The sequence below is a fragment of the Aquarana catesbeiana genome, linkage group LG03 (genome assembly GCF_042186555.1).
Source record: "Aquarana catesbeiana isolate 2022-GZ linkage group LG03, ASM4218655v1, whole genome shotgun sequence".
Classification (NCBI taxonomy): Eukaryota; Metazoa; Chordata; class Amphibia; order Anura; family Ranidae; genus Aquarana; species Aquarana catesbeiana.
In genome coordinates, this window is record NC_133326.1 from 606700782 (window position 1) to 606725638 (window position 24857).

Here is a 24857-nt window from a genome sequence, read left to right on the forward strand (position 1 = left end):
AGTCATATTTTCAATATAAATGCCCAAATGTCACAATTTCTGCCAGGGTATGCAAACTTTTGAGCACAACTATATATATGATCAAAAGTCTTCCAATAACTAAATTTGATTGATCAAAATAGAAGTCACTTCAGTGTGATAAATGCCTGAACAAAAGGGGATTCACATACCCATCCAGTCCAGTGTACTGTCCAGAACTACACCTCCAGGGGAGACTGGCTGTGCATCTGGACCAATCCTCGTAAGAAAATCTTGTACATCCCAATGAAGAGTTAGAAGTCCCTACAGGTGGATTTAGAGGGGAACAGGCAGTAGTGGTCATCCAATAGATGTAGATACAGTGTATAAATGCCCATAAGCCATGGTGAGGTGAGAAAATATGCAAATACTTAGCAGTCCATTGTTTCTCTAGCAGATAGCTCTGGGGCCACCAGGGTAGCCAAGTGAGAGGATGCCTGACCAGTTTTACCAGTAAAGGACCAACTGCGTCAGAGGCTGAACTAGTTCTCTTCTATTTTTTCGCCCTTAAACACGTACCTGATTCCTCCACCAATCCAGTGCTGTCCCATCTGCAGCATCACTCTCCTCTCTTCCTCTTCTCACAGGAGACATGGGCAACAGCGGGAGCCATAGGCTACTAATGCTCTCAGTCAAATCCTCTGAGGAGGGAGTGGGGACGTGGCCAAGCCACGCTATGCTGTGTGTGTGTGTCAATGGACGCACACAGCGCAGCTTGGGAGTGCACCTGTACGTGTTTCCTTTCAGCACACGGCTTTCTGAGAGGACAATTGTAGGGAGGAGGGTCAGAGAGTGCTGATGGGGGACCCCAGAAGCGGAGGTAAGGACAAATGTGTGCAATACTATTACACAGAACAGGCAGGAATAACATCTTTTTTATTTTATGTGAAAAAAATATTGTTTGCAATTACATTAAAGCAGGTCTTTCCTCCTTCTACTAAATTTAACATCAGTATGCATCACTTGTAATCTAACACGCCAGAACTCATCCATGCTATGTAGTGGAAGGACTTGTTTGACTGGATAGAAAGTGATTGGAAACATTAGGTGTGTCCTCATGATACAGTTTTGGTAGATCTAAAGTTCGTATGCACAGATTGTAATGATCTGACCAATGGGATGGTCTGAGTAGTGGCCAGTGGAATGTTGGTGTTTATGACCATGTAGCGGCCACTCCTTTAAAATACATTTTTTGTACAGCTATTTAAAGGGATTGTAAAGTCTCAAGGTTTTTCATCTTAAAGTGTAAGTTCACCTTTTACAGAAAATTTGTAGGGGGAACTTACACTGGACCCTGTCCCCATCGCACCTGGTCCCACTTCTGACTGATCAAATAGCCGCTTTACCAGTCAGGAGTCAGGGGATTTAAAATCTCCGTGGCTTCCTCTCCTCTTTGCCTGTGGCTATGCAGGTTCTGATTGGTTGGCACCACCCATGTGACAGCGCTGACCAATTAGAATGGTCCTAAACGTACCTCCTGATGAGGTACGTTTAGGAGATTAGGCTGAGGAGATTTCTAAGCCCCGGACCGGTGGGACTGCTATACGAGGTCTCCTAGTGGGTGGGTGCCGGGCTCGAGGTCAGCGCGCGGGGGGGGGGGGGGGTCCTGTGTAAGTTCTCTTACAGATTTTTTTGTAAAGGTGAGCTTACCCTTTTAAAGTGATTATAAAGGTTCTTTTTTTTTTTTTTTTTTGTAACGAACATGTTATACTTACCTCCTTGAGCCCCGATCCTCCTCTTCTGGGGTCCCCCAGTGGCGCTCCTGGCTCCTCCTCTTCATCGAGTGTCCCCATGAGAGCTGCATGAGGACTTCGATCTCAGGTGAGTATTACATAATGAGCTAGTATGCATAGCATACTAGCTCATTATGCCTTTGTCTTGCAGGTCTTTTTTTTTTTCATGTGGGCACCACAGCGAGGACTTCGATCTCAGGTGAGTATTACATAATGAGCTAGTATGCATAGCATACTAGCTCATTATGCCTTTGTCTTGCAGGTCTTTTTTTTTTTTCATGTGGGCACCACAGCGAGGACTTCGATCTCAGGTGAGTATTACATAATGAGCTAGTATGCATAGCATACTAGCTCATTATGCCTTTGTCTTGCAGGTCTTTTTTTTTTTCATGTGGGTTTACAACCACTTTAAAGCCCTGGAAATCTAAAAATGTTCCCTAACAGTGGGGCTGCACCTGCACTGCAAGAATGAACTGCTCATTTATTCTAGGGGAGAGCAAAAGCATTTTGCTTCTGAATCCTCCACTCCCCGGGCGCACTCCCAAGTCCTGCTGCTGCATCCATTGACAGCAGGACTCGGTCCCCGGCTCCCGTGTCACTGAATTTGATTGACAGCAGTGGGAGCCAATGGCTTCCGCTGCTATCAATCTATCCAATTAGGGCCAGAGACAGCGGCTGGAGCTGCTGGACTCATTCTTGTCGCTGGAACGATCAGGTTTAGGTAAGTATAAGGGGGGGGGGGGGCTCTGGGTGGGCAGCTGCACCACAGAAGGTTTTTCACCTAATGCATAGGATGCATTAGGGTGAAAAACCTTGAGAATTTACAACTCCTTTAATGCACCTCTCTATGTATTAAGGTGAAAAACCTTTGCTGCAGCTACCCCTAGACCCCACCTTTTTCTTACCTGAATCTGATCCTGCGATGTGCATGAGCCCAGCGGGTGTGTCTCTCCTCATTGGACAGATTAATAGCAGCAGGAGCCATTGGCTGTATATTATTGTCCAGCATGGAATTGCCATTTGAAGAAATAAAATATGATGGGTATCGGGTGGCTATTTTACCTAGGAGAGGTAATAGAGCTGCACTATTAATCGTCAAGAATAGAGGTCGACCGATATATCGGCCGATATTTGGCTTTTTTTACTTAATCGGCATCGGCCGATTGTGCTGATTAAAAAAAGCCGATTATACCTTCAGTGGGACTTGCAAATGACTTCTGTAATATAAGTCAATGCAAGTTGTCTGAAGTTTTCTTCTCTCCTCCTCTGGGCAGCCTGCCAAGTCTGATAAGAAGATACATTGTATCTCTTCAGGTTCTTTTATCAATAGACTGAACTCCTGGAGAAGTTCTCAGTTTAACCATTTAAAGACTAAATCTTTTCTGACACTTGTTGCTTACAAGTAAAAATCCTGTATTTTCTGCTAGAAAATCACTTGGAACCCCCAAACATTATATATATATTTTTTCTAGCAGAGACCCTAGGGAATAAAATAGCGGTTGTTGCAATATTTTATGTCACGTGGTATTTGCGCAGCAGCCTTTCAAACGCAATTTTTTTTTTTAAAAATACACTAATGAAATTAAAAAAAAAAAAGCAGTAAAGTTAGCCCATTTTTTTCATCCAAAAGTTTTGATTATCTGTTTTTGTGTATTTAATATTTAAGATATAGTTATTTTTTTTAATCTAAATTCTACATACAAGTGAACTGATTGGAGGTTTGTTTTGTTTAATAAATGTTTAAATATAAAAAAATTTCTGTATCACTTATTACTTAAGGCTGCTTTCACACTGGAGCGGGCATGCGTTGACGGTAAAACGCTGTTCGTTTTAGCGGCGCTTTACCATCATTTTAACGGCGCTATTCGGCTGCTAGCGGGGCGCTTATAACCCAGCTAACGGGCGAAGAAGGGGTTAAATGCGCCCCTGAAGCGCTGCTGCCGAACCGCTTTGCAGGCGCTTCAGCAGCGGTGCGCATTAATTTCAATGGGCAGGAGTGGTGGAGGAGGGGTATACACCGCTCCAAAGATGCTGCTTGCAGGACTTTTTTTTTAACATCCTGCCAGCGCATCGCCTCAGTGCGAAAGCACTCGAGCTTTCACACAGACTGCAGGGGAGCCGTTTTACAGGCGCTATTTTTAGCCCAAAAGCGCCTGAAAAACGCCCCAGTGTGAAAGGGGTCTAACTGTTAGATTTTATGAGATGAAGGGAAAAAAAAAAAAAAAAAATCGGCCTAATATATCGGCCCAAAAAAATTGGCATCATATATCGGCCACCGCGATTTCTAAATATCGGCTTTGGCATCGGCCAGAGAAAAACCCATATCGGTCGACCTCTAGTCAAGAATCGTTATCGTGATTAATCGTCAAGAATCGTTATTGCGATCTTAACTAAAGTGTTTCACAATTCTTTCTATGCAAAGAATTCTCTCTGCTCTTCTGAAGCCACAGCCCTTAAAAGAAAGGAAGAGAAAAACTGGGCAGTCTGCCAAGAAACAAAACATTCTTTATCAGTTGAACTTAAAGAGGAGTTCCACCCAGGGGGCCCATGAAAAAAAAAAAAAAATTAAAAGTCAGCAGCTACAAATACTGCAGCTACTGACTTTTAATTGGACACTTACCTGTCCCTGGGTCCAGCGATGGGGGGGATTGAAGCCCCGCTCGTCTCCCCCTCCGTTCAGCGGCGCCGGCATTGCAACTGTGGGCGCCAGGCTGTGGCTTCACAGCCTGGCACCCACTGCGCATGCGCGAGCGGCGCCGCGCGCCGTGATTGCCCGCTCAGTCACTTGGGACCTGTAATGGGTCCCAGATGATTGACAGGAGGGAGGGAGCAGAGCGGAGCCCTTCCTGTGCTGAGGGGGAAGTGATGTCACCAGCCCAGGCACTGGAAGGGGCAGACTACGAGGGACCCCTTAGCAACAGGCATTTAGAGGTAAGTTAAAAAAAAAAAAAATCCCTTTTTTTTTTTTAGGATTTTTCATGTATATTTGTTTTTTTTTTTGGGTGGAACCCCACTTTAAGTATAACCTTTTTCTGACATTTGTTGGTTTCAAGTTAAAATCATTTTTTTTGTGCTAGTAAATTACTTAGAACCCCCAAACATATATATTTTTTTAGTAAACACCCTAGAGAATAAAATTGTGGTTGTTGCAATATTTTATGTCACACTGTATTTGCGCAGCGGTCTTTCAAATGCAATTTTTTTGGAAAAAAATAGTTTAATGAATAAAACAAAAAATCTAACCAGTAAAGTTAGCCTTTTTTTTTTTTTTGTATAATGTGAAAGATTTTACGTTGCGAGAATTGTGATCTTTTTATACTAAGCAAAAAAATCTCATTTTGGCCAGAATCGTACAGCTCTAAGAGGTAATGGGTCCAGTTGGCCTCCAGTACCTTCTAGCATAGTGGTGTTTGGACTTAAAATGCTGCCAGTTAAAATTACAGTTACATTTATGTCCTTGCTCTGGTCTTACTATCATCAGTTCAGGAGTTATGAAATACACTGAAGTTTGGATTCTTTGCTAATAACAGCCAACCAGAAATGCGTATCCAGCCATTCCACCAGCTGAGCTATTTACGACAGGTGATAAATCTGATGCTATTAGGCAGGCGATACATTGTGTGAATTTCTTTCCTGCAACCACAAGAAATTCGCATGATTCCCCCATCAACACAGACAGTGCTGACAGGGGAATCGGCAATTGTGTTCTTCCGGCAGGGAAAGCAGTCCCAGCCAGGAGAAGACAGTGATTATCACTAGTGGCTATAGCAGATGCTAGCGATAATTGTGAGAATCCAGAAGGCTGGTTGTACCCAAGTTGATTGATTGATCGATCGATCGATCAGCTTGGTACATTCAGCTTGCCCATCAATGGTTCGAATCTCGGCAGTTTAGTAGGAACCGGCCAAGATTCAAACAGTGTATGGCCGGTGTTCTGTCGAGAAGTGCCCCCCATCCAATAGTGCCCGCAGATGCGCCGGACAGAGCTGCACTTCAGCTGATTTGCCGATTAGCTGGAGTGACGTGACCTGGGCGCAAGCGCACATCGTAGGAGGCATCTCTCGATGGGAAATACCATTTCAGGGCCAGAATTGAAACCTATACAAACAGTGGGGGGAGACCATAGTTCTCTCATTGTGCCTTACTGTTGCGGGGTGGCTTTACAGTGTGCTGATGGTCCAGTTTTGTCTGTGTTGCAGGTCGGGTTTGCTGTATTGAACGGCCGGTTTTGCCTGTGTTAAAGGGCGGGTTGCAACACAGACAAAACAAGCTCTTCAACACAGCCACTAGCCGCCCTCCAGCAGCAGCGATGCACAATCTGAGAACTATGGTCTGCCCCGCTGTTTTGTATAGGTTTAAATTGTGCCTGTAAAATGGTATCTCCCATCGAGAGATGCCTCCTATGATGTGCGCATGCGCCCAGGTTACGTCAGCCCAGCTGATAGGCAAATCAGCTGTTGGGCTGCTCCGTACGGCGCATGCACAGTACATACCGGCCACTATTCTATGGGGGGCACTTCTCGACAGAACACCGGCCTTAGTGAGGAGAGATGTCTATTAGGCTTCTAGTTAATCAAGCCTGACAGCCTGAAAGCTTAGGGTGGCCCTTAGACTGAGATGTATATTGTGTTAGCTTCTGCTAATCCTTTCGAAGTACTGATAAGGGTCTTCTGGAATGCAGCTAAAAGGATGAAGTCCTAATGTAGCCATGTCCAGAAAAGGGGGATCACTGCTGCTAAAAAAGAAATGTCAGCTATGAATTTCAAACATTGTGGCTGCCCTGTCTCACACCAGTTTGTGGGGTGGCCAGTTGTCATTATCACACTGACATCATTAGGCCCCATGCACACTGGACGTTAAAATGACGTTATAAAAAACACCAGTAGCTTTGCAGTGAGTTTTTCAACATTTTTGCAATAGCATTTATTAGTGTCTTTTAGCGTTTTTTTTTTGTTTTTTTCAATGGATCAAAAACGTCCCCTCTGGCTTGTTCTATGTACATCGCTGGGATTTTACCAAACTTTGTTGCAGAGTCCTACCTGTTTCCGCTGTAGCAATATCTTTGTTGGATCATGTCTTGTGCAGGACTGATTTGGAATGGGAGCAACTTTTTCATTTTTGATCAGCTGATGCACTTGCAGGTCTCTAACGAGGAGAGAGGCAGGGTCTGCATTTCTTTACGCATCACGTGATTAACCCTTTAGGCAAATCTCACCAAAACTGAAAGTCTTGTTGTAGAGAATGCCTACAATCTGACTTATATCTTAGTGCACAATTGTAGGAAAACCAGTGAGCCAATCACAAGCAGGAAACAACATTTCTGGTCCATACACCAGCTGTGTACAGAACGACTCCAGGTAGCCATATTGCATTTAATTTTACAGAAAATTGCAGCGCTACAGATTAAAAAGGGAAATACATTTTTAATGCCAATATATTACAATATGGTTTGTGTCAAAATTGTATATGCTATATATATATGCCGCAAAAGTGGAGTTACCCTTTAAGATCAATTTTTTGTTGTCCTACAGAGGGGCACCACTGCTCAGTGTGGGGATTGCATGTGCTGGGAAGCTGACATGAATGTGACAGTTCCAGTTCAGGACTAGTGGGTTGCCTAGCAATCAGTGATTCATCCCTAACCCCATTAAGCTGCTGGTGACTCCCTTGCCATTAGCTGATTGTGAACAAGGGGCCAGGGATGCTGGCTGATGTCATTGACCAAATAGGGCCATTGCCATAAATAGGTAATAACCGGATTCTCCTGCCCAGGGATGCATCCTCAGGGGACCAAGTGCATATAGCATAGCTGCAGCTCAGAGTGATCTTTTATAAATGAAAAAGCAGTGTTAATTGTTCATTCTTAATAATGACAGATCGCCCTGCACTGTGGGTTGTGTGATCTATCTGCCAGCTGCTTGTACACATGCAGGGCACTGGCAGGTCTATTCCACAGAGCTCTGATGGATATATGACTAATATGAGGCTGGGTTCACACTAAACACAGCGCAGCTGACAGCAGGGGTCCGGTGCGTCCCTGTTCTCCATTTCAGGAACAAATCGGGCCCCAAATTTTTCCTGAATTTGGACCTGAAACTGAGCCAAAGACATACAGAACCCATGTGCAATGCACTTCGCAGCCGCTCTGGAGATGTGTGAACCGGCTCTATAGAGAGCCGGTCACAATCTCCTGTCATGCGAATTGGATGCAGAGAATGCTCATCCAATTCGCACTAGTGTGAACCCAGCCTGAATGAACAAGCCGCGCTGATTGTTCATAAAAGTGAGATCACTTAGCTTAGACAAGGGACAGGGAATCTGTGTTGTCTGTACCCTCCCACATTAACAGACAGTCCCAGCCAATAGATCACACATTGCCACAACACTGTGTGATCTTTAACTTTTACTAATGATTGATCACCAATATTGGGTGGGGCCTGGTATGGCACAGCCCCCCCCCCCTCCAGTGCTGATCATTCATTCCTAAAAGTGAAAGATGGCCCAGCATTGCAGCACTATGTGATCTATTGTCCATTGCTGTGTATGTTTAGATGCAGCCACAGATACTGTAGATCGCACAGCACTGCAGGTCCGGTGATCTTTGGTAAAGGCAGCACTAGTCACCAGAGCTGTCACTCACTAATCCATTTAGCAACCAAGGGACGGATTTAAACAGGCTAAATGCACTTTATCCCCTGGGGGAATAGATACGTTTAATGTGTGCTTTGTTATTGTGTCACAAAAAAATGAATAATTTTATAACTGAACTAACAATATTTCAGTTATTCATTGTAATGATGAATTACTGGGAAATGTCCCCTATAATCCGGTGGTAGCCAGGGTAATAGTGGAGCACTTGTTGTAAGGTCTGATGTAAATAGGTCTAGGTGCCCTGCAAAGTGGTACGTTATGTGTTATATAGTGTTATCACAAAATTAAGCCTTCATTAAACTATGTATGCATTGTTCTTTTATATTTCATTAGCTGCTCCTGTGGATAAAGATCATGCCAAGACTGATGCTCCTGAAAAGGTTGACGCCAAGCCGGGCGATGGTGAAAAGGTTGACGCCAAGCCGGGCGATGATGAAAAGGTTGACTCCAAGCCGAGCGATGGTGAAAAGGTTGACGCCAAGCCGGGCGATGGTGAAAAGGTTGACGCCAAACCGAGCGATGGTGAAAAGGTTGAGGCCAAGCCGGGCGATGGTGAAAAGGTTGAGGCCAAGCCGGGCGATGGTGAAAAGGTTGAGGCCAAGCCGGGCGATGGTGTAAAGGTAGAGGCCAAGCCGGGCGATGGTGAAAAGGTAGAGGCCAAGCCGGGCGATGGTGAAAAGGTTGCGGCCAAGCCGGGCGATGGTGAAAAGGTTGCGGCCAAGCCGGACGATGGTGAAAAGGTTGAGGCCAAGCCGGGCGATGGTGAAAAGGTTGAGGCCAAGCCGGGCGATGGTGAAAAGGTTGAGGCCAAGCCGGGCGATGGTGAAAAGGTTGAGGCCAAGCCGGGCGATGGTGAAAAGGTTGAGGCCAAGCCGGGCGATGGTGAAAAGGTAGAGGCCAAGCCGGGCGATGGTGAAAAGGTCGAGGCCAAGCCGGGCGATGGTGAAAAGGTCGAGGCCAAGCCGGGCGATGGTGAAAAGGTCGAGGCCAAGCCGGGCGATGGTGAAAAGGTCGAGGCCAAGCCGGGCGATGGTGAAAAGGTCGAGGCCAAGCCGGGCGATGGTGAAAAGGTCGAGGCCAAGCCGGGCGATGGTGAAAAGGTCGAGGCCAAGCCGGGCGATGGTGAAAAGGTCGAGGCCAAGCCGGGCGATGGTGAAAAGGTCGAGGCCAAGCCGGGCGATGGTGAAAAGGTCGAGGCCAAGCCGGGCGATGGTGAAAAGGTCGAGGCCAAGCCGGGCGATGGTGAAAAGGTCGAGGCCAAGCCGGGCGATGGTGAAAAGGTCGAGGCCAAGCCGGGCGATGGTGAAAAGGTCGAGGCCAAGCCGGGCGATGGTGAAAAGGTCGAGGCCAAGCCGGGCGATGGTGAAAAGGTCGAGGCCAAGCCGGGCGATGGTGAAAAGGTCGAGGCCAAGCCGGGCGATGGTGAAAAGGTCGAGGCCAAGCCGGGCGATGGTGAAAAGGTCGAGGCCAAGCCGGGCGATGGTGAAAAGGTCGAGGCCAAGCCGGGCGATGGTGAAAAGGTCGAGGCCAAGCCGGGCCATGGTGAAAAGGTCGAGGCCAAGCCGGGCCATGGTGAAAAGGTTGCCGCCAAGCCGGGCCATGGTGAAAAGGTTGCCGCCAAGCCGGGCCATGGTGAAAAGGTTGCCGCCAAGCCGGGCGATGGTGAAAAGGTTGCCGCCAAGCCGGGCGATGGTGAAAAGGTTGCCGCCAAGTCGGGCGATGGTGAAAAGGTTGCCGCCAAGCCGGGCGATGGTAAAAAGGTTGCCGCCAAGCCGGGCGATGGTGAAAAGGTTGAGCCTGAAGAAGATGAGGAAATGGATGAGAAGCAGCCTGGAGAAGATGATAAAATGGATGAGGATGATGAAGTGGACGATAATCTGAAAGAAGACACAGGTGATACTGGTTTGGAAAATATTGATACTGTGGATACAGCCGAAGAAGAGAACCCAGACTCTCTGGACAAGAAGGAATACTCACCTCCCAATAATAATAAAGAGATTTCAATACTCCAGGACGAATCAGCAAGCAGCCATTTCTTTGCCTATCTTGTGACCTCAGCTATTCTTGTGGCTGTGCTGTATATTGCATATCACAACAAACGCAAGGTAACCTAACGTGATATACACTTGAAAAACTTATTTAGAAAACATGTTACCTGTTATAACTTTACTACATTTCAATCATTTCCTTTTGATCAGTGGCAAATCCAATTAGGCTGAAAATAGAGTACTACTAGTTGGAGAGTTCCTCCTTTTATTAACTCTTCCTCGAGTAATAAAACCCATTTAGCAAAACTTTGACCGTTTCCTAATGTAATTGATGAGTTTCACATGCAGCAGGAATCTGTTGGCAGTGTTTAGGGAATTCCTTGGGCGAAAGGACTTGATGACAAAGGCATAGAGGAAATCCAGAGCAGTGCAGATACATAATGTGGACACCCAGGATATTGGGTTCAGGTTCAAAATACACATACTAAAGTATACTGTGTTGCCAGGTGATGTCACACACATTGGGGTGCAGGGACCAGGAGCATCTAGTTCTTAAAGAGGAGTTCCAGGCTCCTTCAGAAAAAATAAAAGTCAGCAACTACAAATACTGTAGCTGCTGACTCAATATTGGGGCACTTACCTGTCCAGGAATCCAGCAGTGTCCTCACCCGAGCTGATCTTTCAATCAGCTATCAGGTGCTACCGCTGCCATCTTGCTAAGGGAAACCAGCTGTGAAGCCTTCCGGCAGAGCCCCTAAAACAGTTTGTCAGTGTAGCTCTGCCTGGGAAAACACTACCAGACGCATGACACTGATGAATGGGATTTAGGCAGCATTCAGTTCAGTAAAGTGGTCACATGTCTACAGTAGGCTGTACCTGTTATAACTGCTTGGAAGTAGTTTTTTGTTTTTTTTTAATTTCTTCTTTTATATTTTATTTTAAAACACCTAAGCCCAAAAAACAAAATGTAATATATTGCAGCTTGCTAGTCCCTAAATTAAGTGCCAGCATTATTATTATTTTTTCAGTCTTTATCCTGCGAATAACACACACTGCGCCCTTTCTTTTAGAAGGCCACCCTAATGCTACAATCTCTACATCTACAGGCTTCCATGATCTAAGACTAACCTATCTAGCCCTGTAAAGAAGAAATAGCTATACATACCGTTTTTGTAGCCGGTCCAGTCTCCAGAGGTGGAATCTCTGCAGAAGAGACAGTCGACAATGGCTGGGAAAGTGACGCCACCCATAGAGTCACTATGGGGTTTCCGTTGTCGGCTGCTTCCTCTACACCCACCTCCACAGCGAAGCCGCAGCTAATAGCTCTGCCTGGGACCGGATCGGAGCTGCTTCAGAAAAGGTATGTATAGCGATTTCTTTTTTACAGGGCTTGATGGGTTAGCATTAGATCATGGATGCCTGTAGATTTAGAGATTTTAGTGTTAGGGTGGACTTCTACTTTAAACTCACTTGAAGTGTCAAAGACGCTGCATTTCTGACTAGATTAAAAGTTATTTTCTGTACTTGCCTGATATAGTTCTTGAAAAAGAACATGCAGCCACCACATCGAAGGACTGGTAAGCTGCAATATATTGCATTTTTGTTTTTAGGTTTAGATGATGATATAGAAAGTCAAGTCACTAGAAGCATATATATGACTAGATATTTACAGTACTTGTGGACCATACTTTGTCATGTTGTGAAATGAAACTGTGTTCATGTAAATGCACATTCCTGAATTCACTCATGTTTAATGATCTATGTGACATTCATAGTAGGGCTGCAACTAACGATTATTTTCATAATCGATTGGTTGGCCGATTATTGTTTCGATTAATCGATTAATAACCTTAAAAAAAAAAAAAAAAAGCGTGGTGTATAATTTAGTTAATATGTAAAGTTTTGAAAAAAGGCAATTTATTCTTAAATATCTCTATGCAATGGTAAATATAAATAACCAACTATAAGGTTAGGGAGCAAAATATCTAATCCACTCTGAGAATAACAGAGGAGATATACTGTATATACTATTAGAAGAGATATACTGTATATACTATTAGAAGAGATATACTGTATATACTCTTAGAAGAGATATAATGTATATACTATTAGAAGAGATATACTGTGTGTACTATTAGAAGAGATATACTGTGTGTACTATTAGAAGAGATATACTGTGTGTACTATTAGAAGTAGGGTTGTCCCGATACCGATACTAGTATCGGTATCGGCACCGATACCAAGCATTTGCCCAAGTACTTGTACTCGGGCAAATGCTCCCGATGCTTCCGCCGATACCTTGACTGTCAGCGGTGATGGACGTGTGGGGGAGTTACAAGCTTCTCCCCCAGCGGCTTTCAGCTGCTTAGTGACATACAGCGGTGATCGGTGCTTGTAATTCCCCCACACGCGATCACCGCTGACTGTCACCTCCTCCTCCTTAGTCCTCCTCCGTTCCTCTGTCCCCCTCCGCTGTCCTGCTCCATTGCTGTGTCCCCCTCCGTTCCTCTGTCCCCCCCCCGCTGTCCTCCTTCTTTGCTCTGTCCCCCTCCGCTGTCCTCCTCCGTTCCTCTGTCCACCTCCCGCTGTCCTTCTTCTTTGCTCTGTCCCCCTCCGCTGTCCCCATCCGTTCCTCTGTCCCCCTCCGCTGTCCCCATCCGTTCCGGCTTTCCGTTGTCCCCCTCTCTCTTCGTCTGTCCCCTCCGTTCTGCTCTCTCTCCGCTGTGTGTATGGAGAGAGTCAGCTGACTCTTTCCATTCACATAACTGAAACATTGTAATCTTCTGTGATTACAATGTGTCAGTTTATGAATGGAGAGAAGCTGCTGTGTTCTCTCCATTCATTCTCAGTGCAGCTGACGCTGCAGAGAAAGGGACTGGGGAATCTCTATCCTCAGTCTATTTCTCTGTCTCAAGGGGGAGATATCAGAGGTCTGTTAAGACCCCTGATATCTCACCAAAGCCCCCCAACAGGGCTGATTAAAAAAAAAAAAAAAAACACACACATAGTGCAATAAAGAATAAAAAAAAAATTGTAAAAAATAATAAATGTAAATGAAAAAAACCAAAACAAAAAACACACACACAGACACCGTTCACTATACCACCACCCCCACCCCACCCCCCCCCCCCTCAAAAAAAAAAAAAAAAAAAAAAACTGTCACGTGACATTAAAAAAAAGTATCGGTAATCGGTATCGGCGAGTACTTGAAAAAAAGTATCGGTACTTGTACTCGGTCCTAAGAAAGTGGTATCGGGACAACCCTAATTAGAAGAGATATACTGTGTGTACTATTAGAGGAGAGATATACTGTGTGTACTATTAGAGGAGAGATATACTGTGTGTACTATTAGAGGAGAGATATACTGTGTGTACTATTAGAGGAGAGATATACTGTGTGTACTATTAGAGGAGAGATATACTGTGTGTACTATTAGAGGAGAGATATACTGTGTGTACTATTAGAGGAGAGATATACTGTATATACTATTAGAGGAGAGATATACTGTATATACTATTAGAAGAGATATACTCTATATACTATTAGAGGAGAGATATACTGTATATACTATTAGAGATATACTGTATATACTATTAGAGGAGATATACTCTATATACTATTAGAAGAGATATACTGTATATACTATTAGAAGAGATATACTGTATATACTATTAGAGGAGAGATATACTGTATATACTATTAGAAGAGACACATAGATGTGAACCAGGTGTCAGATGTTTAGTAATATAATGGGGTTAAAAAAACTAAAATGAGCTCTTTATAGTACAAAAAAAAAAAGAAGCAGATAATCACTAATGTAAGGGGTTCATTTTTTTTACTGTATAACTGTGAAAGTAATATTTACAGTAGCGATTTGCTCTTTTTGCACTATAACAGACTCATTTTAGCTTTTTTTAACCCCATTATGTTACTGGCCGATTATTCGATTATGAAAATAGTAATCGATTAGTCGTCGATTAATCGATTAGTTGTTTCAGCCCTAATTCATAGATAGTTGATAAGGTGTATATTGGGTGGGTCGGGTATTCTTTATAATTCATGCATGGCATACACACTGTAAACATGAATGTTCAGTTTTTTTCTCCCCTCCAGATCATCGCCTTTGCACTTGAGGGAAGACGCTCCAAAGGTGGCAGGAGGCCTAATTCAGGGGAATACCAGAGACTGGATCACAAGGTTAGAACTTTGTAATGATTGATTTCAAGAAATTGATACTATTAGAGCGGATCTGCTTACAGATGACCGCAATAAAAGGAGGTTTCTAAGAAGAACCTAAATACTTCCATATAACTTGGATATATACGGCGACAAAGTGGCACAGCTGCCTAGTACGTGATCCGACACTTCGGGTCTGGGACACACATGCGTGCTGATCAGTGGGTACTGTGGACTCCATGTCCGCTTGCACCCGCCAGTCCTTTAGTACAGAGGGAGAACGACGGTCTGCCTATGTAAACGAGGCAGATCGCCGCTCTGTCAGTACAGAAGGCATGGATTCTGTGTTCCTGCAAAGCAGGGATATGAATCCATGCCTTCCCCTAGAAAAAGTGCCTCCCTCACAATAAGAAAACACTAGCTAAGCACACATTGAACCCTTTAATCGCTCCTGATATTAACCCCTTCCCAGCCAGTTTCATTAGTACAGTGACAGTGCATATTTTTTAACACTGATCACTGTATTAGTGTTGCTGGTCCCCAAAGAGTGTCAGTTGTGTCCGATTTTTCAATATCGCAGTCTAGTAGTCGCTGATCGCAGCCATTACTAGTAAAAATAAATAAATAAAAATTCCATAAATATATTCCAGTAAACGCTATATCATTTTTGCGTAAACCAATCAATATGCACTTACTGGGATTTTTGTTTACCAAAAATATGTAGCAGAATACATATTGGCCTAAATTGAGGAAGACATTTAGATTTTTTTACATTTTTTAATTGGATATGTTTTATAGCAGGAACGTAAAAAGTATTATTTTTTTCAAAATTGTTGGTCTTTTTTTGTTTATAGCACAAACAAATAAAAACTGCAGAGGTGATTAAATTCCACCAAAAGAAAGCTCTATATGTGGGAAGAAAAGGACATACATTTTATTTGGGTACAATGTCACACGGCCGCGCAATTGTCAGTTAAAATAACAGTGCCGTATCGCAAATAAATGGCCTGGTCATTAGGGGGGTAAAACCTTCCAGGGCTGACGTGGTTAAAGACAGTTTTTTGGTATGATCAGTCATATTTTCAATATCAGTGCCAAACTTTCACATTTTCTGCCAGGGTGTGCAAACTTTTGAGCATAACTGTATTTTAAATCTCCCTTTTCCACTGGATTGCAGTGGAAGAGGTTAATGTTGTCGGACTGAACATTACAAACTGTAAGACCCCTTTCACACTGAGGCGTTATTCAGGCGTTTTAGCGCTAGAAATAGCGCCTGAAAAACGCCTCCCCAGTGTGAAGGCCCGAGTGCTTTCACACTGGGGCGGTGCGCTTGCATGATGTTAGAAAAAATCCTGCAAGCAGCATCTTTGGGGCGGTTTGGGAACGATGTATACAGCGCTCTTAAACCGCCCCTGCCCATTGAAATGAATTGGCAGCGCTGCCGTAGTGCCTGCAAAGCGCTTCAGCAGCGGCGCAACAGGGGTACTTTAGCTGCTAACGGGGGTTAAAGCGCCCCTCTAGCGGCCGAAAAGCGCAGCTAATACGACGGTAAAGGGCCGCTAAAACTAGCCGCTAACACCGGGCACTTTCAGTGTGAAAGTAGCCTAAGGAAGGATGGAACTTCCCAGGTGCCCTTAAATTAGGGTTGTCCTGATACCACTTTTTTAAGACCAAGTACAAGTACTGATACTTTTTTTCAAGTACTCACCGATACCAATTATCGATACTTTTTCTAATGTCATGTGACAATTTGACTAATGGGCACTGATAGGTGGCACTGAGTGATGGGCACTGATAGATGGCACTGACCGATGGGCATTGATAGGTGGCTCTGATAGGCGGCACTTATGGGCATTGATAGGTAGCACTTATAGGCACTGATGGCACTTATGGGCACAGACAGATGGACACTGATATATGGCACTGATAGACGGCACTTATGGATGGCACTGATAGGCGGCACTTATGGATGGCACTGATAGGCGGCACTGATAGGCGGCACTTATGGGCACTCACAGATGGCACTGATAGGCGGCACTTATGGGCACTCACAGATGGCACTGATAGGCGGCACTTATGGGCACTCACAGATGGCACTGATAGGCGGCACTCACAGATGGCACTGATAGGCGGCACTTATGGGCAGGCACTGATGGGCACTGAAATGCAGCACTGATTGGCAATTGCATAATAAATTACATGAATGATGAGAGGAGAGGAAGGATTTTGCAATGCTATATGGCATATAGGATTGCAAAATCCTTCCTTGGCTCTCATCAGTCATATCATTTAACATCTAGTATGTATGCTGCAACGCCCATCTTGGTACACCTTGCACTTGGCTGCAGTAAGCCAGCAGCGGACATTTTGTTACACCCAGCCCAAACTATGTGGGCTGGGTGTAACAAGATGTCCGCTGCTGGCTTACTGCAGCTGAGTGCAGGGTGTACCAAGATGGGCGTCGTGATGTTTACCCTCCGACGGACACACGGAACGTCACTTCCTGTACCAAATGTGACGGCTCCGGTCACCGTTTTGGAGGAAATATGCGGCGGCGCCCTGCATCCCTGCCCCGGCCAGCTTACCCTCACGAGGTTCCACCGCTACCAGACCGATCCCCGCTCCGCCCGCCGACTTCCGGTACCAGGTATCGGATCTGTCATTGGGAGCATTTGTGCGAGTACAAGTACTCGCACAAATGCTCGGTATCGGTCCCGATACTGATACTAGTATCGGTATCGGGACAACCCTACCTTAAATGCATACAAATAATTATAATAAAATCAGTTTTTGTTACGGAGAACTTGTACAAAAGTTTTATATGTTCATTTAAAGTGGTTGTAAACCCTTTACAACCACTTTTTACTACAGGCAAGCCTATAATAAGGCTTACCTGTAGCTACACTGGATATCTCCTAAACCTGCACGGTTTAGGAGATATCCCTGTATTTGCATGTGCCAACGTCATCGGCACATGTGCACCTAAGCAAACTGAAGCAATGGCACGTACGTAGACTGTGCCGTTTCCGCGGCTCCCGCGCTATGCATACGTAGCTCATTATGCCTTTGTCTTGCTGTTTTTTTTTTAAGGTTTACAACCACTTTAAAACCGTGATCATGGAAACTGAACAAAGGTACACTAGTTCATAGGCAAACTCCCAGGTGCTGAAATGATTCAGTTATCACTTCACTTATCTGTTGTAAGCAGATACAGAATTTTACTTCTCGTTTGTGGTTTCAAACTTTGGCACGAATGTGTCACTTTCCAGACTAGAGGGATGTTTTCTGGCCTTTGCGAGCTCTTGGAAGTCTTGGAAGCATTCCTTATTTACAGCTTTTTTTCACACTTGCCTAAAACTTTTGCACAGTACTGTATATGGAAATGTCTGTTTCAAAGTTTTATCCAGTTTTTAGCATGTACTATATGTAAAAGTGACACTGCATGTAGTAACCACAAGAGGTCACTGCAGTGCTTGAATATACCGTACTAGCTTTTCTGTCTCTATAACAGACATAGCCCAGCACTGTACCAAAGCATCAATGGGCAAACTGTCATAGGTTTTAAAGTGTTTGTAAACCTTCGTTTTTTGGGTTTTTTTGTTTTTTTTTATATATATAAATAAAACAAACCTGTTATACTTACCTGCTCTGTGCAAGGGTTTTTCAGAGAACAGTCCTGATCCTTCTTATCTGGGGTGCCCCATTGGTGCTCCTGGCTCCTCCCTTTCATTGGGTGCCCCTATGGAAAGCCGCTTTCCATGGGGGCACCCGGACGGGCTCGCTCCCAAGTCCCGCTGCTGCGTCCATTGACACGGACCGTGGGACTCAGCCCCGCCCCCCTGCTCCCTTGTCACAGGATTTGATTGACAGCAGCTTGAGCCAATGGCTCCTACTACTATCAACCTGTCCAGTGAGGCGAGAGACAGCGGCTGGAGCTGCTGCACTCGTGCACATCACTGGATCAGATCGGCTCAGGTAAGAAAAAGGGGGGGTTTGGGGGGTAGCTGCAGTGCAGAACGTTTTTCACCCTAATGCATAGAATGCATTAAAGTGAAAAATCTTGATGCTTTGCAACCACTTTAACTCTTCTTCACACTACTCGGTATGTTCTTGCTGCTACCTTTTATGTGTATTTGAAAGATTTTTGCACACTACCTGTTCTTTTGACCTGGTACCCTGGATTCATGTGGGGAAAAGTTATTACCTATTTGATGTCATGAGAAAACCTGTATAGAAAGCTTGAACGCTCCCTAAAGCTGCTATTGTTTAAGCGAAAGAGCACAAATATGTGCATTTTTTTCTACGCAGGCAGCCGCTGTCAGTCAGGTATGTAACCAAACTGTAAGATTGTATCCAGAGAGGGACTGCTTAAGATGATATTGAGTGCAGTTTACTGTAAAGCACTTCTACAAATACTCAGTTACTTATATTGTTTTTGTTTTTACAAGGTGGTTGTGGCCTAAAATTGGAGATCCATTTTAATCCCTTGTCCTGTTTTTCAGATCTGAGCTTTCTCTCGGAGTCTACTTGAACCATACGTCATCCAAAAAGAGTCCAGGTTCTGCACACAAGTCACTTCACCTGATTATTTTAAAAATCCTTCATCCAGCACCAGCAACCAGGTTTCCTGCCTGTGTAGATCTGTACTGGGAAAATTGGAGTTTATTGTCCATATTTATAGTTCACAATTAGATTGTATTTTCACATGCATAATTGTTAGATTGGCCTACTACTATTATGCCCTGTACACACGATAGGATTTTCCTTGTTGTTGGAAATTCCGACCCGTGTGTAGGCTCCATCAGACATTTTCCATCGGAATTTCCATCACACAAAATTTGAGAGCTGGTTCTCAAATTTTCCGACAACAAAATCCGTGGTTGTCGTAAATTCTGATCGCGTGTGCACAATTCCGACGCACAAAGTTCCACGCATGCTCGGAATCAAGCAGAAGAGCCGCACTGGCTATTGAACTTCATTTTTCTCGGCTCGTCGTACATCTTGTACGTCACCGCGTTCTTGACGTTCGGAATTTCGGACAAGATTTGTGTGACCGTGTGTATGCAAGACAAGTTTGAGACAACATCTGTCGGAAAAAAACATGGATTTTCTTGTCGGAAAATCCTATTGTGTGTACAGGACATAAGAGGGCTACTCTGTGATACTAGAGCAGTGCATACATGGAGATTTTGTGCCTATACTGTTTGTTATTTAATTATTTGATAATATTTGATCTTTTTTTTTTTTTAACCCGTAATTTCACAATCATAGTAGTAGCTTCAACCTGCCAGAGGTTTCATACATATGGTTCAAATATCATAGGCTAAATTGCTATTTTCTTTAAATAACATATACAGAAATAATGTCTGTCTTTTTTTTTTTCTTTAAAATTATTTTCCAGGATATTTGGAATTGGGTTCTGCTTTTGGATTCTAACAGCCAATGTTTCTCCTTGATTACATGGCAGAGGGGTGTGCCGCGAATAGACTATTTCTGCTGTATACAAAATAGGGTTGATTTGCTAAAACTAAAGAGTGCAACATCTGGGGCAACTTCTGCATAAAAACCAATCGGCTTCCATTTTTATTTTGTCAAGGCTTAATTGAACAAGATGAATTTAGAAGTTGATTTACTACCATGTACAGCTTCACCAGATTTTGCACTCTCCAGATTTAGTAAATCAGCCCTATTACCTGCTAGAAACAGGTTGCAGAGAAGTATGTTTGACCTGACTTTTTAGGTCTACTTTATGCAGGTCCTGTGTATATACGAAAGAAACATGCATGAATGGAAAGCAATACTAGCTCAGTGTATATAGCCTAAATATAGCATGATAGCTAGCCACTTTGGTGACAGTCTCATGTCTATCACACTAGCACATGACTGCTTGCCTTTTGTTATTACCCTTATACCACTTGGCTGAGCTAAGTTTCTGTGTCTAAGGCAACACCCACCGCCTGAGATGCTAGAAAGAATTTTTATGTCTGCATGAACAACAGCCGCCTTGTCTCTGAGCACCCAAGTCCCCAGTGCCATCAGTTTTTTTTTAAAGGAATGTATAGTCTTAGTGTATATTTTTTTACGTGTTTAAAACAGATCTGTTTTTGATGTAAATAGTTTTTGTCTGTGTTAATATTCTAAGAATCTTTGTTTACAACAGGGAAGCCATATTTCCTTATTACTTATGTAGGCTCTGCAGTGCTACACAGTACTCCTGCTTTACTGCTTCTTCTAATACCATTCACCTAACTTAATGTTAAAGGGGTTGTAAACCCTTGTTTTTTTTTTTAAATACCAAACATGTCATACTTACCTCCACTGTGCAGTTCGTTTTGCACAGAGTGGCCCCGAACCTCGTGTTCTGGGGTCCCTCAGCAGCGCTGGTGGCTCCTTCCTGCATCGAGTGTCCACATTGGAGAAGACTCTCCTAAGGTGGACACCCATGCGGGCACACTCCTGAGTCCTGCATCTGTGTCCATTCACACAGAATGCAGGACTCGGCCCTCGGCGCTGCGCCATTGGATTTGATTGACAGCAGCGGGAGCCAATATCTGCGCTGCTATCAATCTATCCAATCAGGACATGAGACACCAGCTAGAGCTGGTGTGCTGGTTCCCGGCCAGAGGACCACAGCGTTCAAGTAAGTAAAATGGGGGGGGGGGGGGGGGGGGCAGCACTAAAGAAGGTTTTTCACCTTAATGCATAGAATGCATTAAGGTGAAAAACCATGAGGATTTACAACCCCTTTAAGCAGGGTGAAAGAGTAGTTGTAATGACTTATTTTACCTGCTTCTACTCACTTATCTTCAGTTCCCTATATTAAATACAATTAAAAAAGAGACCCTTAATAGCTAAAAAATATATCATTGCTAGACCTTTACTACACTTTCTGTTTAGAATTCACTTTCTAAGCTGATGTTATGGACAAAGGGTGTAATGGCATTGAGGGACCCCTTTTTTTGCATGCAGAGGCTTCATTCACACATCCAGGTTTTAGGGAAGAGTGTTAATCCATGTGCCTATATGGATAAGGGATGGGATGTATCTAAAACCTATAACTATTAACTACATGAAAAGCTCAGGTGTGTGAAGGAAGCCTAGAGGATGGGACAATTGCAGTTATCATCCAAATCTGGTCTACACTTTAAACCATTTGGATCCCATTTACACCTGTGCTTTTTAGGTATGGTATGTTAAAAAAAAAACAATGCTTGCGGCATACACATTCATCAAAACGCACATTATATTGAGTACAATGATAATGCAATTAAAATGCTTGCAAAACAAATTGCAGAAATGTGAAATGGCCCTTATTTTTGTGAAAGCTTTTTATTTTATAATGTTTACCAAAATTCCGTTATGTCGTTCGTGAACTGCATCGTGTCCACCTAGCAAAGTTGGTCCATTGGGTGTGTGTGTGGGGGGGGGTGGGATTTGGGGTTGTATACCAAGCAGACGTGGGATATAGAGCATTTTTATTTTTTTGCCAAATCGTGCTAAAAAAAGACATACAAAAAGAAAGATGGATGTATTACTTCTTTATATGACTGCATTATGTGTTCAGCCTAATGTTCTCCTTTTGATATGACACATAAAACACATGTGGTGCTATTTCACCTGAGGCAATTTACTCCATTTATGCTCTGCTTTATTTTATAGCAGCACATGCTTTGCATAGTATGAATAGCACTTTTTAATGTTTTGTATGTCCAAATGACAGAGGTGCAATATTTCCTCTAGTAGCTGATTATCTTGTAGGTGTAAATGAGATTGAGACCTCTCCCCACAAACTATATTTGTCTAGAGCAGGAGTCTCAAACTGGTGGCCCTCCAGCTTCTGCGTAACTACAAGTCCCATGATGCATTGCAAGGCTGACAGTTAAGAGCATGACTCCCAGAGGCATGATGGGACTTGTAGTTTCGCAATAGCTGGAGGGCCAACGGTTGAGTACAGAGAGCTTAGCCTTGATTGGACAGCTTTAAAGCTGCACAATGTTGTCAAACTGCTTCTGCCAAGGTGCTTAGCTTACCTCATTCAGCTAGTACAGTGGCAGAGCATCAAGAGATATAGTTTGTGAATGGCTGTGCTGTTTTACCTGTGCTCGTGCCTTTTGTTGTAGGACTGCGTTTCGCACTATGGTAAAAAAAAAAGTTTTACATGTTCCCCTTGTGCTATAGAATGTTGTCTTGCACTAACCACACAATTCAGCATTGTAAGGTGTTGTCTTAAAGCAGCTCTAAATATAATATATTCCTAATGTCATCATGTAGATATTACCCATTTTACGTCATGATCATGGGTGGCACATGTAAGTTTGGGCGAGCGAAGATTTTCATTTATCCATGTTGTGGCATAGCTAGTAGTAGTTTGTCATGTTCTATTGGCCTTTTTTGCCACTCATGCTAGTGGCCTTCTAAGAGTCAGAAATATACCCAGAATTTATAGTCTTGCTGGTGAATCAGTCACCTTAATCCAGTCTGTGAAATGTTTCGTGGCGGATGTTGACTATCCAAAGATATGATGAGAGGTAGGGTTGCGCTGATACTAAGCATTTGCACGAGTACTCGTGCAAATGCTCCGATCCCTAAAACCAATACCTTTTGCGATGCGATATGAGCCCATCTTGGCTGATTCTTCACCGTTCTCATGATCCATCAAACTCCATGAGGTGAGATCTTGCATAGAGCCACAGACCGAGGAAGATTGACAGTTATTTTGTGTTTCTTCCAATTGTGAATAATAGCACAAAACGTTGCCACACTCTCGCCAAGCTGCTTGGCGATGGTCTTATAGCACATTCCAGCCTTGTGTAGATCTACAATCTTGTCCCTGACATCCTTGGACAGCTCTTTGGTTTTGGCCATGGTGGAGAGATTGGAATCTGTGGACAGATGTTTTTTTTTTTTTTACAGGTAACACGCTGAGATTAGGGGCACTAAGGGAGTGCTCCTAATCTCAGATCTTACCTTTTATAGAAGACACCTGGGAGCCAGAAATCTTGCCAATTTGATAGGGGATCAAATACTTATTTCACTCATTAAAATGCAAATCAATTTATAACTTTTTTGAAATGCGTTTTTCTGGATATTTTTGTTATTCTGTCTCTCGCTGTCAAAATAAACCTACCATTAAAATTACTATTAAAAATGATTATTTCTTTGTCAGTGGGCAAACGTACAAAATCAGCCGGGGATCAAATACTTTTTTCCCTCACTGTAAATGTAGCTCGTTCCTTTCTTCTACAGATATGTGGAATGACTCCTGCTTCCAATCTTACTAGTGCTACCCTGATCCGAGGTAAAATTCTAGGTAAACTTGAAAAATTGTAAACAAACCGCTACACTCCTCTGCTAGAAATAGTTTTATATATGTGAATACTTTTTTATTTGATTTTGTGTTTTTCTTTATTTTTTGTTCAAGATTTTACATTCTGCTGTCAAATGAATGTGACATGATTTGTACATTGTTGGGGAATACGTTATAAGTTATTTAAAATATAATAATATATAAGGTTTCCGGGTAGATTTGTGAATCGTCTACAGGGGATCAAATTATAGTGCAGTTGTCAACTAGTCCACAGTGGGCACGTTTTTGTGACCTAAACACATTCACATGCATGAGGCCTGTTTATTTACACCTGATGCCACTAGAATTTAAAATGGCTGTCACTGTGTGGTATGGAAATCAAAGACACTTTGATCAAAGACACTTTGAGGGACAGCATTGTGTTTGTGTCTGATCACTCAGTGTAACTAGACTCAGGGACCACTGATGCATCCTTTTGTTAACCATAGAATGCAGGCATGCACTGCATGCATAGGTAAAATGATTTGTGCACCCTTTATTTATGATTTACTAGACCAGTAATGTGGTTCAAAGGTGAAGCCTACTTGGAGCGCAATGTCACTTCCTGTGGAACATTGAATGGTACTTGGCCACCTTAAAATGTTTAGATGGGACTTACCAATCAGAAATAAATTGATTAAACACTGCTTTATAAATTAGAAATATAACATTAAAATTTGTTGGTTTTTTTTTTTTATATGTTTGATTGAAATAAAACTGGGGAATTTGCACCTTTTGATGAGTGGTGTGTTATTAATTTCTAATAATTAAGGAGCATTGGTTATCGGACCCATTTGCCACAGATATATTTTTGCCTTTGTAGTTGAGGTTGTAGTAGATTTATTAAACTGTGGCAGTGGTGGAGAAGGTGTCCATATCAACTGATCCGAATACTTGATTGATGTCCTTGTGAGATTGGTTGCTTTGGGCAAAACGCAATGAAT

The 24857-nt window shown here is 43.3% G+C and overlaps 1 protein-coding gene across 4 annotated transcripts in view; it reads left to right on the forward strand.

Moving 5' to 3' along the window:
- The window catches only part of TGOLN2 (trans-golgi network protein 2), a 32051-nt gene extending 7401 nt beyond the window's left edge, over window positions 1-24650 (forward strand). The window contains exons 2-5 of one of the 4 annotated variants that reach the window (XM_073622201.1): window positions 8736-9952; window positions 10013-10507; window positions 14487-14588; window positions 19070-24650. In XM_073622201.1, coding sequence (XP_073478302.1) covers window positions 8736-9952; window positions 10013-10507; window positions 14487-14588; window positions 19070-19075 — 1820 coding nt within the window. In that variant the 3' untranslated portion in view covers window positions 19076-24650. Of the gene's footprint in view, window positions 1-8735; window positions 10508-14486; window positions 14589-19069 lie in introns of all 4 variants that reach the window. The other 3 variants (XM_073622202.1, XM_073622199.1, XM_073622200.1) reach the window with 3 other exon arrangements.
- Window positions 24651-24857: the final 207 nt, after the last annotated feature.